Below are 12,314 nucleotides of genomic sequence, written 5' to 3'. Positions count from 1 at the left end.
TTTAACAGAATTATTAAGGAAGCAAATATTGTTTACCTAATCGGTGGTCAAGTATCTTACTAAAACAAGAAATGAGAAAAAATGATAATTACCAACAAAAAGATTTGATAACTCACATCCGACGAGAATCTCCAGAGCGCATGTCCGCCATTAAAGGATTGAAGAGAGCTCTTGATATCCAAATCCGATTCAGATTCCATCTATTCTCTGCGAATCCAGTGGTGAGAGATCTATATAAGCCTTCAAATCAAGCATTGAGGGATCTAAAAAAAGCCTTCAAATCTTTTCGTGAGCACAAAGGAAAAGAAGTCTTTAGCCTTGGCGATGTGGCACTCTGGAAGAAGCTGAGCGTGCAAGTGCACGTGAGGGAGGCTAAGTGTGATGAACTCTGCGCGTGGGAAATCTCCTATTCCGGATGAAATTTTAATTTATTCCAGTTTTTACTTCTTTTTACTTCCAATTAAATTGCCAATTACACCTTTCACCTAATTTAATTAGACAAATGAGGATAAAATAAATAAATAGAGGGGAAATTAAAATAGAAATAACATAAATAATTAAAATAAACCTACAAATCAACAAAAAATTCTTGAGAGCAAGCTAACTGAAATGCAAATGTGAGAGAAAATAACTCTAGTTATCACATGTATTAGTAATATTTTAATTAAAGAGGGTTTTAATTAAATTCATTACGAACGCGTTTTGATGAGCATATTGCTTCGAGGTATTCATCTGGATTGCTTCGAGCTGTCCAAGAGTGTTCTCCATTTTGATTCTCCATTTAGGATTTACTTGCTCACAAAGGATTCTAGTCTTAGGCAATGATGCCTTCGTATCTGAAGATGCTTCTTCAGAAGCGTAATCAGTCATGTCGATAACGTCATACATCACATCTCCGTGTCAGGCATCTCTTCAGCTCCCACTTACTTTTAATCTAAGCTGTTGGGAGGCAAGGCTTCAACACTTTATATAGTGCAGTTTCTAAAGGTTAAGGGGTTATTTGTTTCTTGTATTCATCCATGATTCTGAATCATGATTTATGGTTCTCTACAGTGTTTTTCTTTTAAAAAAAAAACACACTAAAATGAGAATGGTTATGAATCATAATTCTGAATTCATGAACCAAACGTCCACTAAATGAGATGAACACAGTGACGACGATCCCTTGCTTCAGGAGATCGACGACCCCTAGAGACGATCGAGATATCATCGACAGCATGGTGGAAGGGGACGGCGAGAACGATGAAGAACAAGTCAACAACAAGTTAACTTTAAATGAACACTCCAATAAAAACAAAAGGAGTAAATTGGAAGGAACAATCCAAGAACATCACACTAGTTAAATTTTGCAGAACTACACACACACACACACACACATATATATATATATCTTCTATATATATCAAAGGAACTTCCAAGCTGAAAAGGAATGAATTGCGGTTCCTTTCCACCCAACCATTAGGCACTTGCCATTCCTTTCAAGAGTACATGAATTCCCACAGCCAAACTGTTTAGCCACAAGGCTAGCTTGGTAGTGAGATGAGTCACTCAGTTTTATCTCCACCATTCCAAACCTGGTAAAGAAAGCCCTCCACACATTTATTCTCACATTTCTATAAATCCTCTCACTCCTCTCCGTCGCCACCATGTTTTTGATCCCGACAGCTAAGATTTCTTCCATCGTTGTCCTAAAATCTTCCAGATTTATGCAAGTCTCCAAGCAGTCGAAGAACGCGGCGTAGAAGAACAACACCTCGATGAATCGCCTTGCGAAGGATGGTGAATTATGATCTGCTTCCACTTCCGCCACCACCATCATGGAAGGCCTAAGATTCCTGATCACTCTCATTAGCTTTTCCAGGCAATGAGGCCTCCAAAGCATTGTCCTTAGGAATAACGAGGAGTGAACGATGACGGTCTCATTGCGGTCGATTTCGAACAATTCTTCTTTGATATCTTCCATGTCCGAGACAATCACTGCGTTAAACGAAAAGAGCAGGTTCAAAGATTCCGCGAGACTCACTAAACGTTTTCTCGTCTCCTCTATTTTCTGCTTTCCTCTTACTCCAATGGCAGTGATTTTAAGAAGCTCAATTGGCCTTTCCTCTCGCGCAGCTAGCGCTTGCATCAATCCTGTCCATATAAGAGAGACAATTATTCAATGTATAAATTAGATAATTGACCAATCTAGATTGGATGAAAAGAAAATCTAAATGGATTAGACTATGTCAATTTTTTTTCTTTTTTCTTTTTCTAAATTGCGAAATCTAATCTTCCAAACTGCACTAATTAATCCAATGCATTTTAAATATATATATATATATAGTTTTAAATATTTGATTATATGAAAATTTGACAATAAATATTCATGCTATACTAATTCTTATTTCTTCTGTACATGATTACAGGGAAGAGTACTTGTTTGTTTAGGTTGAAGAAATATGCTTGAAAATTTTAATTTCTCTAGTAATGCTCTATTTTTTTTTTCTCTTAATTAGTTTTGGCATTCTTAATTAATCTTCACATTCAATAATTAAACTAGTTTAAGATTTCATTTTATGCATAATTATCATAGATTGGATGAGATCATTAATCTTAAAAATCCAATCTTTACTATAGATTGGATATTGCCTGGCATTAGTACCTGTCCATTGGATTCCGCTTCTTATCTCGAGATCAATCAAGTGAAGCTTAGTCGCAGGCTCAAAACTCTCCACTATAGCTTGGATAGCTGGGAACTGCATCACTTGAAGGAAAGGAACCTGTTGGTGGTATCTAAGCGTCGCAAGGTTAGTACTCAATCCTTGTGTTATCTCATCGTTTTCCGCTAAATTTTTCTCCACAAACACTACTCTCTTTGGTCTAGTACTACTGTTGAACATGCTTCCATTTTCTCTCTCAATCCTCTCTCGAAGAGCTCCAGCGAAAACGGCGACAACTCTCTCGACAGGGTTGGATCTAGAGGCGGCGATCACTTCACAGTTTTGGAGCAATCTGGTCGCCCGATCGAACTGTTGGAAGCCTACTTTCTCGGCCGCTGCCAGGAGAATGTGGACGAGCTCGACGTCTTTTGTTTCGCCATCAGAGAGGCCTGAGAGAGCGCAGCCAAAAGGGTGTAAAGGCGTGCAGTAACCATGGTAATTGCCTTGGTCCGAGAATTGTATGTATCTTGCTCCGGCGATCCTCACGATATCTTCGGTTGATAGCTTCTGACGGAGAGAATAAGTCTTGTTATAGCTGCTGCTTTGTGGTAATTTGGTTATGAAGTTTTCAATCTTCAACTTGTTGAAGGCGTTTCTGTTGTTGCTTAGGAGCTTTAGGGAAGACAAAGGCGTTTGAATTGGCTTTTGCTTAATCGCTTCTACAATATTATGAGTTGTACTAAAAGTACTAGAAGTACTAATTTCTTCCGTTGGTTGTGTTGGTAGGAAGATGGAGCTCGTGTCAAAATCGTCGAAAATGGAGCGTTGTTGTTGTTGATCTTGATCTTTGGAAAATTGATGATCAGCTTGTCCTTTTTGACCAGTGAAATTATTGCCATATTGATGATAATCAACTGAAAGATCATGATCTCCATGGTCTTCCAAACCCAACAAATGGTCGTTTTTCGCTTTGTTTACACTGAAGATCGGCTCCTCATCTTGATGATGATCTGAAATAGGAACATAGTTGCCGCCCTGGATTTCATCGAAATTGAATGGTGAACTAAGATAGAACGAATGATGATCATTAGCCATCTCACAGAAAGCTGGAAGACTAAACTTAGTAATACGTTTATGAGATGATAATCTCTATCAAAAAAATACAATTGTATATGATCATTTGTGTCCTTGGTTGGTTATGAATCATGATGTTTAAACCTCCAAGTGATAGCGATATTGCGATCGATGTTATCAATGGAGGTCAGTAGGCTTGTATGGAGACGTAATAATGTATGCCTTGCTAGAATTTGATTAAAGAACTATTCTATAAAGAGTACTATATGTACATATATTAAAATATGCATGTGGGGTTACGTTTTTATCCCCAGTGCAAGAGGAAGAGTCCAATTAGGAAGACAAATGTGAGTACATCAGCAGGATATATTTTATGAAATATTCCACCAAAATTAATAATTAGAAAAGAAGATGAGCCAAAATCCGGATGAGAATGGGAAATGAATTAGGAGTCTAATAATTAAAGACAAACGTTACTGACTTGTGAGTGTTTTGAAAGGACAAAATCAAAAGACAAGCAATACAAGTAATGGGAACTACAAAATTAGCCTATAATTATTAATGGTTGGATTATGTCATGAAAGTTAGGATATAACTTTTTTCTCCTGAAAAAAGTTGTTATTTCTTTCACTTTCTTTAATACACCGCGGGGTCTATGGTTGCTACTTTACTAATAAAAAATAAAATTTTGGAATTCAAACCTGGTGCACACACTCACACAACAAACTACGTGATCAGCTAATTAATTAGTACCCTCTGTTTGCTTGAAATAAGTTTGCTCTGAATTATAAATTCATCCACTTGCATATATATTATGTATATACATAGTTGTCATTAGACTCAGTATCAGAATTAATAAAGTTCACAACGGAAAAATGATAAATAGAGTACAATATATCCGTCCATTAATGGACCCTCCTTGTTCAAGAGTATACATTAAGCAATAATCTTTTAAAAAAAAAAAAGGAAAAAGGTAGGTGTGTGTGTGTGTGTGTGTATATATATATATATGGTAGAAGTTGAGTTCCCAACCAACTAATTTGTAATAAATAAAAACGATGTGAAATGACCAAAAAATATTGTTGATGACAAAGAATAATAAAGGATGAGTACATTAATATATTGGTCAATTAATGGACCCTTTCTTGTTTCAAGAGCAGTATACAATAAGCAAGAATCTTTCTTTTCTTTTTCTTTTTTTCTTTTTTCTTTTTTTTTTTTTTTTGTTAAAGGTATTTGGTAGAAGTTGGTAAAACAATGGAAGACTAACATACATTGCCGTTGCTTCAGACTTTGTCTTCGTGATCATGATTTTCATCATCATCATCATCTAATGTTAATCCCAATGACCTCCTACAACAAAACAAAGACATGCCAACCCACATAAGACCCTTAACAAGCCTAACCATCCCAACCGTCACCGTCAGATAATACAACCACCACCCAGCAAAGTCACCCAATCCAACGGCCATGGACATCTCTCCTTTGATCTCAGCCACCACCACCAACGACTCAATCTCATCCCTCATCCTCCAATACCAAAGGCTCGTAAAACCTCCGGCCATGGCCCCTCTCTGAACCCACTTCTCGGTCGTCGAAACGACACCGAAAATAGTGTCGTCCACCACCGGCCTCACCCCCAGTCTTGACCAATGAATCATCGTCTCATGCAAACCAAGGAAAAATATCACTCTACTGAACAACGTCCTCTTGTCCGTACCATTAAAGCTCGAGAAACTATAATCCGTCCCTAAAGCCACGCTTCCTTCGATTCCTAACCCGACGCAGACTTGAAGCGTGCAGAGAAAAAACCATGAAGCGTATAATCTTGGACGTCGAATATAATTTTGATCATGATGATCAGAAGAAGAAGAAGGGCTTAAGAGAGTGAGTTTGTTACCTGTGAGATTGTGAATGAGAGTTGAAATGCTTACAGTGGAGACGAGAGAGTAAAGGAGAGCTGGGTTTGTGCAGAGGAAAATGGAGAAGAAAGTGGAGGGTTCTGGGGAGGGAAAAGAGGTGAGGCTTAAGACGAAACGAACGGAGGAAAGCCTTGCCAGGAGGAGAAACGACAGCGGAAGTAAGAGGCTGAGGAGTGTCGTTGTTATGACGCGAAATGGCCCTTTGATATTATTCATAATTAGGACTGAATAATTGATGAAAAACTTCTTCTTCTGGGAATATTTCTGATCAATATTATGACCAGAAGAGGTTTGATGATGATGATGATCAACCTGCATTTTTTTTTTTGGCAAAAGCTGAATTTGTTTTGTTTGGATAAATGTGACAAGAAATGCATATATATTGACGTTGATAATATAATGTATATATCATGATTTGTTAGGGTTTATATGTCTTGATCATGTTTACCAGCTGAGGTGAGCTGACCCAATTATTAGTTGCGGAGAGAGGAATATATATAAAGTGGTTGCCACGTCGTTGGTCGTGTATTAAATATAATTTGACAACCAGGTAATGGAATACGTGAATTTTATTATTTTGCTTAACAAAAGATTTTGGCGTTTTAAAAAATCTTGGTTTTTTTCCCCCCTTCTATCATATATGTTTCACATATGCATTAAGTTAAATTATGTGATTAATATCTATGTCTTGTAGTGTGTACCGTGTACGTGCATATATAATATTGTAATATGTGTGTGTATATATATATATGTATGATTCTAAACCGGGAATATATAGTTGTCTCCCTTGACTTGAGCCATTCCAACGTGGCAAGTTGCAGCCAAATAACCGTAATGGATTTTCTTTTTCCTTTTTTCACACGACATTATTAAAGAAACTAGAAGAGCCAATATATAAAATAGACTAGCTTCAAAAAAAAAAAAAAAAAAAAGAAGGATTTTGATGTTCTAAAAGAAAATCATTCTAAAAAACAACAATATCCAAGCACGTTTAATACCATTATACTTCATGAAGAATTTGTAAATGCGTCTTAATAGAGAGTTAATATATTAGTAGTACTGTTTGAATCCATGAATTCTATGAGAAGAACAATCAAATATATGTTATAAGATTGTTTTTTCTTTTGATCTCATATTATATGTTAAAAGTTAAAGCGTAAAATTTAAGCTACTAGCTAGCATCGCGTGCCTGATATGAAATGTCATTTATACTGTTGTATAAGAATTGCAGAGGGCAAACAAAGTTGTTAATTTACTATATATATATTTAGGGAGTTTCTCTCGTACGATCAAAAAATAAATAAAACTATTTTCAACTATTTTCAGCCGTTAAATCTACATTAGAAACTATTTGTTCTGCATATTTTTTTTAATCTTATTTAATTTCAACTAGATTTAACGGTCAGAAAACTAGTTCTACCGATAAGACGGCCTACCAGAGACAGTCTCATATATTATACAAACAATGTTATGCTAGTTAATTTGTCGTGTTTCTATTTATAAATTTTAAGACATCCCTACTGATCATAATTTTATAAAGTCAACACGTTAACCCACTCCAACCAACATGTCCTATGATGTGAAGGATTATACATAATGAAATTGGATTAATGGTAAATGATTAATTGATAATCCTATCCCGACCCCACAAGTACGTATGGATTATCCATTAATTTTCTCATGATCTCGACATTCTGATTTTTCTAATGGTGCTTCTCTTAATTGTTGCTTTGACACTCCTCAAAACCTAACCTAACATGAGCTTCACTCATTTCTTAAATGAGATCAGTTAGTGATTCTTCTCTCTTATTGCTTAAAAAATACAAGAATTAATAACCACTATTTACATAATATATACCCTTTGACCTTCTTTGTTTATGTATAATCAGTTATTTTGGTGTTATCTAATAGCTCAAAAGGGTACTCTTTTGATTGTCTCTTCCATAGGAGCTTGGTGGGCTCAAAATTGCTGAAGTGACCAAGATGATCAGGCTGTGCAGAGGGTCCAATAGCCCATTAATTAGTTGGACATCAAATGACTGGGTGTGGTTGATCCATTGATGATCACATTAATTCCACTAGCCATACTTTTTCTGGCTCTTGCAATGATAGACATCCTCTTTTGAATATTTACCAGCTTGGATCCATAAAATTAGATGAAATCTCAAAAAAAAGTAATTGCATTGCCATCTTAAACTAATCATTTTTGCATAATGGATATTAAACTTTCAATTCTAAAAAAATGCACCATGAATTTTAAAATTAATAACAATTAAAGTCTAATAGTTGATGACGTTATCAAAATGACAGTTCGAGACACAATATCTGCACGTCACATAGTTTAAAAAATAATGTTTTTACTTTTTATGTGTGAATCTCGTGTCTTATATCTTCAAATCAAAAATTGACTTGGTCTTTCATTTGTATCAATCAAAGCTTGAAGGGGAAAAATTAGGGGGAAACATTTCTACCCATTTTTCTTATTAAGCACAAAAACTATACAATGAACAAGACTTTGGAACATTAATTTTGGTAGTAGTACTACTTGTTCATATGTTTTATTGACAGCAAAAGGGACATCTTGACCATCTTATATAATAATGATTCTTATCTGAAATTGGTACTATATATATATATATATATATATATTTTTTTTTTTTTTTTCTTTTCTGAAGCTCATTGATCGGGGTGTTTCTAAATGGACTTAGTCAACCCACTAACGCCCAGTGAATTTAACTCACACATTGAGCCTAATTCCTTTCCCTTGTTGTGTTAAGAAGTCGCACGTTGACCGTGACCTTTATGGGAAAGATGATGGAGATTTTCTGTCAAATTTATCCGTGAATATACACTATCCAACAAGTGCATATAATTGGTGGAGGGGATTTTTTTTTGCTTGGCCTACTCAGCACGATATCCACGTGGCGACCATAGATTAATGTGAAAGAAAAAGTAACAAAAATAATATAAAAATAAAATCAGAACTACTGAGGTTAACCGCCGTAACTAATAAAAAGGCGGCTTTCATTTATAAGTCGTATATTATATAGAATCCATCGTCTACTAACATGTGGTATTTAACACCATCAGATTTTTTCTCAGAAGAACTAAAGCTGGACCCACGTGACAATTGCACACTCAAATATTACTTGATGCTCTCTGTTCATTTCGCCGATTCGAGTTTAAAATTTGAGTTTTGTTACAGTAAAAAGTTCTCAGAAACAGTCACATCTAACTTTTTTACTACAGTAAAAAATTCTCAAATAAAATCACATCTTTCGAATTACAAACTCGAATCAGCGAAGTGAACGGGACTGTGACATTTGTTAGTGTGAATTTTTTTTTTTTTTTTTGCGCCCTCAAGAGACGAAGATCACTCTTGTTTCTCAAGGCTACATGGTCTAACGTATAATTTTTTTTTAATTATTTATTGAAAAGGTAATTGCAAGAATAGAGATTGGCATACTCAATTATAATATTAAAAAAATAGTATTTTTTTCCTGACATATAAATTGTTTCATATATTTAACGCGAAGCCTTAGTAGTGACTTATTAGCATAACTTCAATATTGAATATTATTTGTGTTATACATATTCCGTTACAAGATTGGACTAAAAAATTGAGGACTTGGTGTGTTTGGAGTAAGCATTTGTGTCATAATTTGTGACTTGTTACAGTGTTTTTTCTCATAAAAACACACACGTAAATTGAGAATAATTCTGAATTTATGAACTAAACGCATTAGAGATTTAAACTCTATATTATACGATAAAATTATATATGAAATAACCGCTACACTATGATGCCACCTTTACGAGCTGGATTTATATCATTGTAAGTTTACAAGTATAAATATATATATAGTATCAGGGTGCCAAATTGCATTTGTAAAGGACAAGGATGAAGAGGATTGGGAAATATCTAGCAATGGGATTTATGGTTGGGCCTTTGGATATTATAATATTAATTGCAAGGTGGTTGTGGGGGTGGGGCAGAGTGGGGTGATGATATTGGCCTGGATAGTTGTTCATATAGCTTATTATATTTATTGAGTGAAAGAAAAGAGCGAAAGCTACTAGTATTTTTGTCATATTCATCTTCTCTTCTCTATCCTCTATCATCTTTCCTTTCTTTTCTTTTTCTTTTCTTTTCTTTTATTTTCTCTCTCTTAATCAATTATAGATCAGTTCTGATCTTGTTTGATCTAATATATTTCTACACTGATCTCCTGCAGCAAACTCTCTCTATATCTCTATTTACTAAAAGCTTTTTTCTTTTCTTTTCTTCGTTTGCCACAGAAGAAGAAAAAACACAATTTTTGCTCAACCCTTTTATGCATGGATGATTCTCTCTCTCTAAAGCTGGACTCTGAGGTTTTGCCAAAAGAACTCAGACCACAAAGTCATGCGTCCAAAAAAAGGTATGCATGCATGGCAGAAAAATTTTATGTTTTTTCTTTGCTCTTCTTTTTTAGTAATTTGGAAAATTAGCCTACGTTTTCTCTAGAGCCCCTTTTTTTTTTTAATAAATTTTCTTTTTTACGGTCTGCTTAGCTGCTTATTCTTGCTTCTAATTATTTTGGAACTTTCATAAGGACTTGTTTGTGATGGTACCATTTAATTATTTATAGGAAGGTGGTGGAGAAGACAGTTGTTAAAGTGAGGATAGGAACAAATAAGGTAGGGAAATTACTAAAGAACGAAGGACCCCCTTCTGATTTCTGGTCTTGGAGGAAATATGGCCAAAAGCCCATAAAAGGCTCTCCTTATCCAAGGTAATTTATAATTACGACAAGTAATTTCCTTTATAAAATTCCTCTAATTTCTTCTCAACTTCTAATTTGTATATATAGATGAAATGGGGGTAATTTTCTTCTTAATTTATTAGACCCCATGACCAAATTAAAGGGTGATATTATTTTATAATTCTTCTTCTAAATTGTTCTTGACACATAATTTATGAACTCCATCAATTAAGATTTGTCTTGGGCTTTTCATGCAGAGGTTATTATAGGTGTAGCACATCAAAAGGTTGCTCAGCCAAAAAACAAGTAGAGAGATGCAAAACAGACGATTCCTTGCTTATAATCACCTACACTTCTAGCCATAACCATCCTGGTCCTGACATCTCTAATGCAACAACTACACTTACCAAAGAACAGCAAGAAAAGCAATCCAAGGATCAAGAAGATCATGATCATCATGATCTTCCTCCACCAATGGTACAAGAAGAGAAGAATCAGTCAGAGCTAGAAAAAGATGATCAAGATCATTTCCACTACATACAGTCCCCAATTAGATGTTCCCAAGACATAGTAATTGGCCTAGAAGAAGAAGACCCTTTAATAGAGAAAACGACAATATGTGACACATTACTTGGTGGGACGTTTCCCTTGGATGAAGAGCCCCTCATCAATGTGTCCCGTACTCATCAACTCTTGTGCTTCTCAAAACCCAAAATATCAGAAGAAAATAACGATTTCTTTGACGAGCTTGAAGAGTTGCCCACTTCTTCCTCCTTCACGGGCTTCATGAGAAGCCATCTTTCCGATGAGATCAGGATTCCTTTTGTCCCTTCTTGATCCATGTGTTAGTGCCCTCTCTTCTTTTTTTTTTTCTTTTTTTTTTCTTTTTTTTTTTTCTTTTTTTTGTTATAGTGGTATCTGCCTTAGAATATAATGTAATTATATGTACCTAGCTAAGCTAAAGTGCTAATTATATGAGATTTTCCCTACTAGGGGTAGTACTTGTAGTTGTTGTTCTTTCTATTTGGCATGATCTTGTTGATTTACTTTACAAATGGATGATAAATTTGCATCTTTTGGTGTTGGAAACTGCTATTCAAAATCACTACCACCGCATGTGTCTCATTAAGCTCTCGCATATAACAAAAAGAATTGAACCTCATTTATATGTATGACAGTTTTAATATACTCCTGTATATATAGTGAATTAGTGATATTAGACACCGCCACACACATCTCTATTTATATTAAAAAAAAAAACAGTAAAGTAGACTGCTGAAACTTGGGTTGTGAAAAGATAAGAGAATAGGTTTTAGATCTTTGATTATTGCATCAATAAAATCAGTTGATTTCTTATATAACTGAGATCAGTTAATTTTATAAACACTGAGTGAAGTGAAGACACTAACGATTTTTTTTTTTATTTGATTAGAAGCTCTGAGTGAGGAATGAGAACCCTAACGTTTTTTTTTTTTTTTTTTTTTTTTTACTAGTGGAAAAAGAAAATTTACTATCACGTCGTATCACCAATGATGTTAGTAACATTTTTCTTGATTTTTAGTGTTGGCAAAAGTTAGTGGTAGCTGTATATTCTTTGAATCACTTGGTCCCGCAAACACAAACAAACTTGACGACTTTTGTGAGGAGATGACACGAGATTCACGAGCCAGTAATGCAAAGATCTTTCTGCGGTGAGGTTTTTTTTTTTTTTTTTTGGTGATAATGGGAGTAGAGAGATTCGGTTATATATTTAATGGGTGGTTGATTTGGTGTTGGATTTTTTTTCCCACTTTCTCTTTTTCAAGTTTCTGATTTGATATATTCGGATCAGGTTCGGTTCGGGAATTCACCCACAAAAAGGTTTATGATACTTTTTTTTTTTTTTTTTTTTTTGGTTTTTCCGTCATAGATTTCCCTTAAAAAAAGCCAAA

General features: G+C 34.9%; 3 protein-coding genes across 3 annotated transcripts; 1 reads left to right on the top strand and 2 right to left on the bottom strand.

Annotated features, from left to right (window-relative positions):
• Positions 1-1,402: 1,402 nt before the first annotated feature.
• On the bottom strand, positions 1,403-3,737 carry LOC21393060 (DELLA protein RGL1). Its single transcript, XM_024163807.1, has 3 exons — positions 2,885-3,737; positions 2,645-2,848; positions 1,403-2,133 (listed from the first exon to the last, which is right to left on the bottom strand). The coding sequence occupies exons 1-3, from the start codon at positions 3,735-3,737 to the stop codon at positions 1,403-1,405; spliced, it is 1,788 nt and encodes a 595-aa protein (XP_024019575.1).
• Positions 3,738-5,002: 1,265 nt separating this feature from the next.
• On the bottom strand, positions 5,003-5,983 carry LOC21393059. Its single transcript, XM_010088929.2, has one exon. It carries the CDS (start codon positions 5,954-5,956, stop codon positions 5,003-5,005), a length of 954 nt encoding a protein of 317 aa, XP_010087231.1. The 5' UTR covers positions 5,957-5,983.
• A 3,844-nt stretch (positions 5,984-9,827) lies between these two features.
• On the top strand, positions 9,828-11,268 carry LOC21393058 (probable WRKY transcription factor 65). Its single transcript, XM_010088928.2, has 3 exons — positions 9,828-10,059; positions 10,270-10,413; positions 10,641-11,268. The coding sequence occupies exons 1-3, from the start codon at positions 9,977-9,979 to the stop codon at positions 11,218-11,220; spliced, it is 807 nt and encodes a 268-aa protein (XP_010087230.1). The 5' UTR covers positions 9,828-9,976; the 3' UTR covers positions 11,221-11,268.
• Positions 11,269-12,314: the final 1,046 nt, after the last annotated feature.

Source organism: Morus notabilis, unplaced genomic scaffold (genome assembly GCF_000414095.1).
Source record: "Morus notabilis unplaced genomic scaffold, ASM41409v2 Scaffold793, whole genome shotgun sequence".
Taxonomy (NCBI): domain Eukaryota; kingdom Viridiplantae; phylum Streptophyta; class Magnoliopsida; order Rosales; family Moraceae; genus Morus; species Morus notabilis.
The sequence above is the reverse complement of the archived record's forward strand: the minus strand, read 5'-3'. Positions and strand labels throughout refer to the sequence as shown.

Excerpts from the sequence above, each read along its gene's own strand:
- LOC21393059 (XM_010088929.2), bottom strand. The coding sequence starts at position 5,956 with ATGCAGGTTGATCATCATCATCATCAAACCTCTTCTGGTCATAATATT.
- LOC21393058 (XM_010088928.2), top strand. The coding sequence starts at position 9,977 with ATGGATGATTCTCTCTCTCTAAAGCTGGACTCTGAGGTTTTGCCAAAA. Across the intron at positions 10,060-10,269 it reads AGTCATGCGTCCAAAAAAAG|GAAGGTGGTGGAGAAGACAG; the intron begins GTATGCATGCAT and ends AATTATTTATAG. Across the intron at positions 10,414-10,640 it reads AAAGGCTCTCCTTATCCAAG|AGGTTATTATAGGTGTAGCA; the intron begins GTAATTTATAAT and ends CTTTTCATGCAG.
- LOC21393060 (XM_024163807.1), bottom strand. The coding sequence starts at position 3,737 with ATGGCTAATGATCATCATTCGTTCTATCTTAGTTCACCATTCAATTTC. Across the intron at positions 2,849-2,884 it reads GATTGAGAGAGAAAATGGAA|TGTTTGTGGAGAAAAATTTA; the intron begins GCATGTTCAACA and ends CAAAGAGAGTAG. Across the intron at positions 2,134-2,644 it reads AAGCGGAATCCAATGGACAG|GATTGATGCAAGCGCTAGCT; the intron begins GTACTAATGCCA and ends TTATATGGACAG.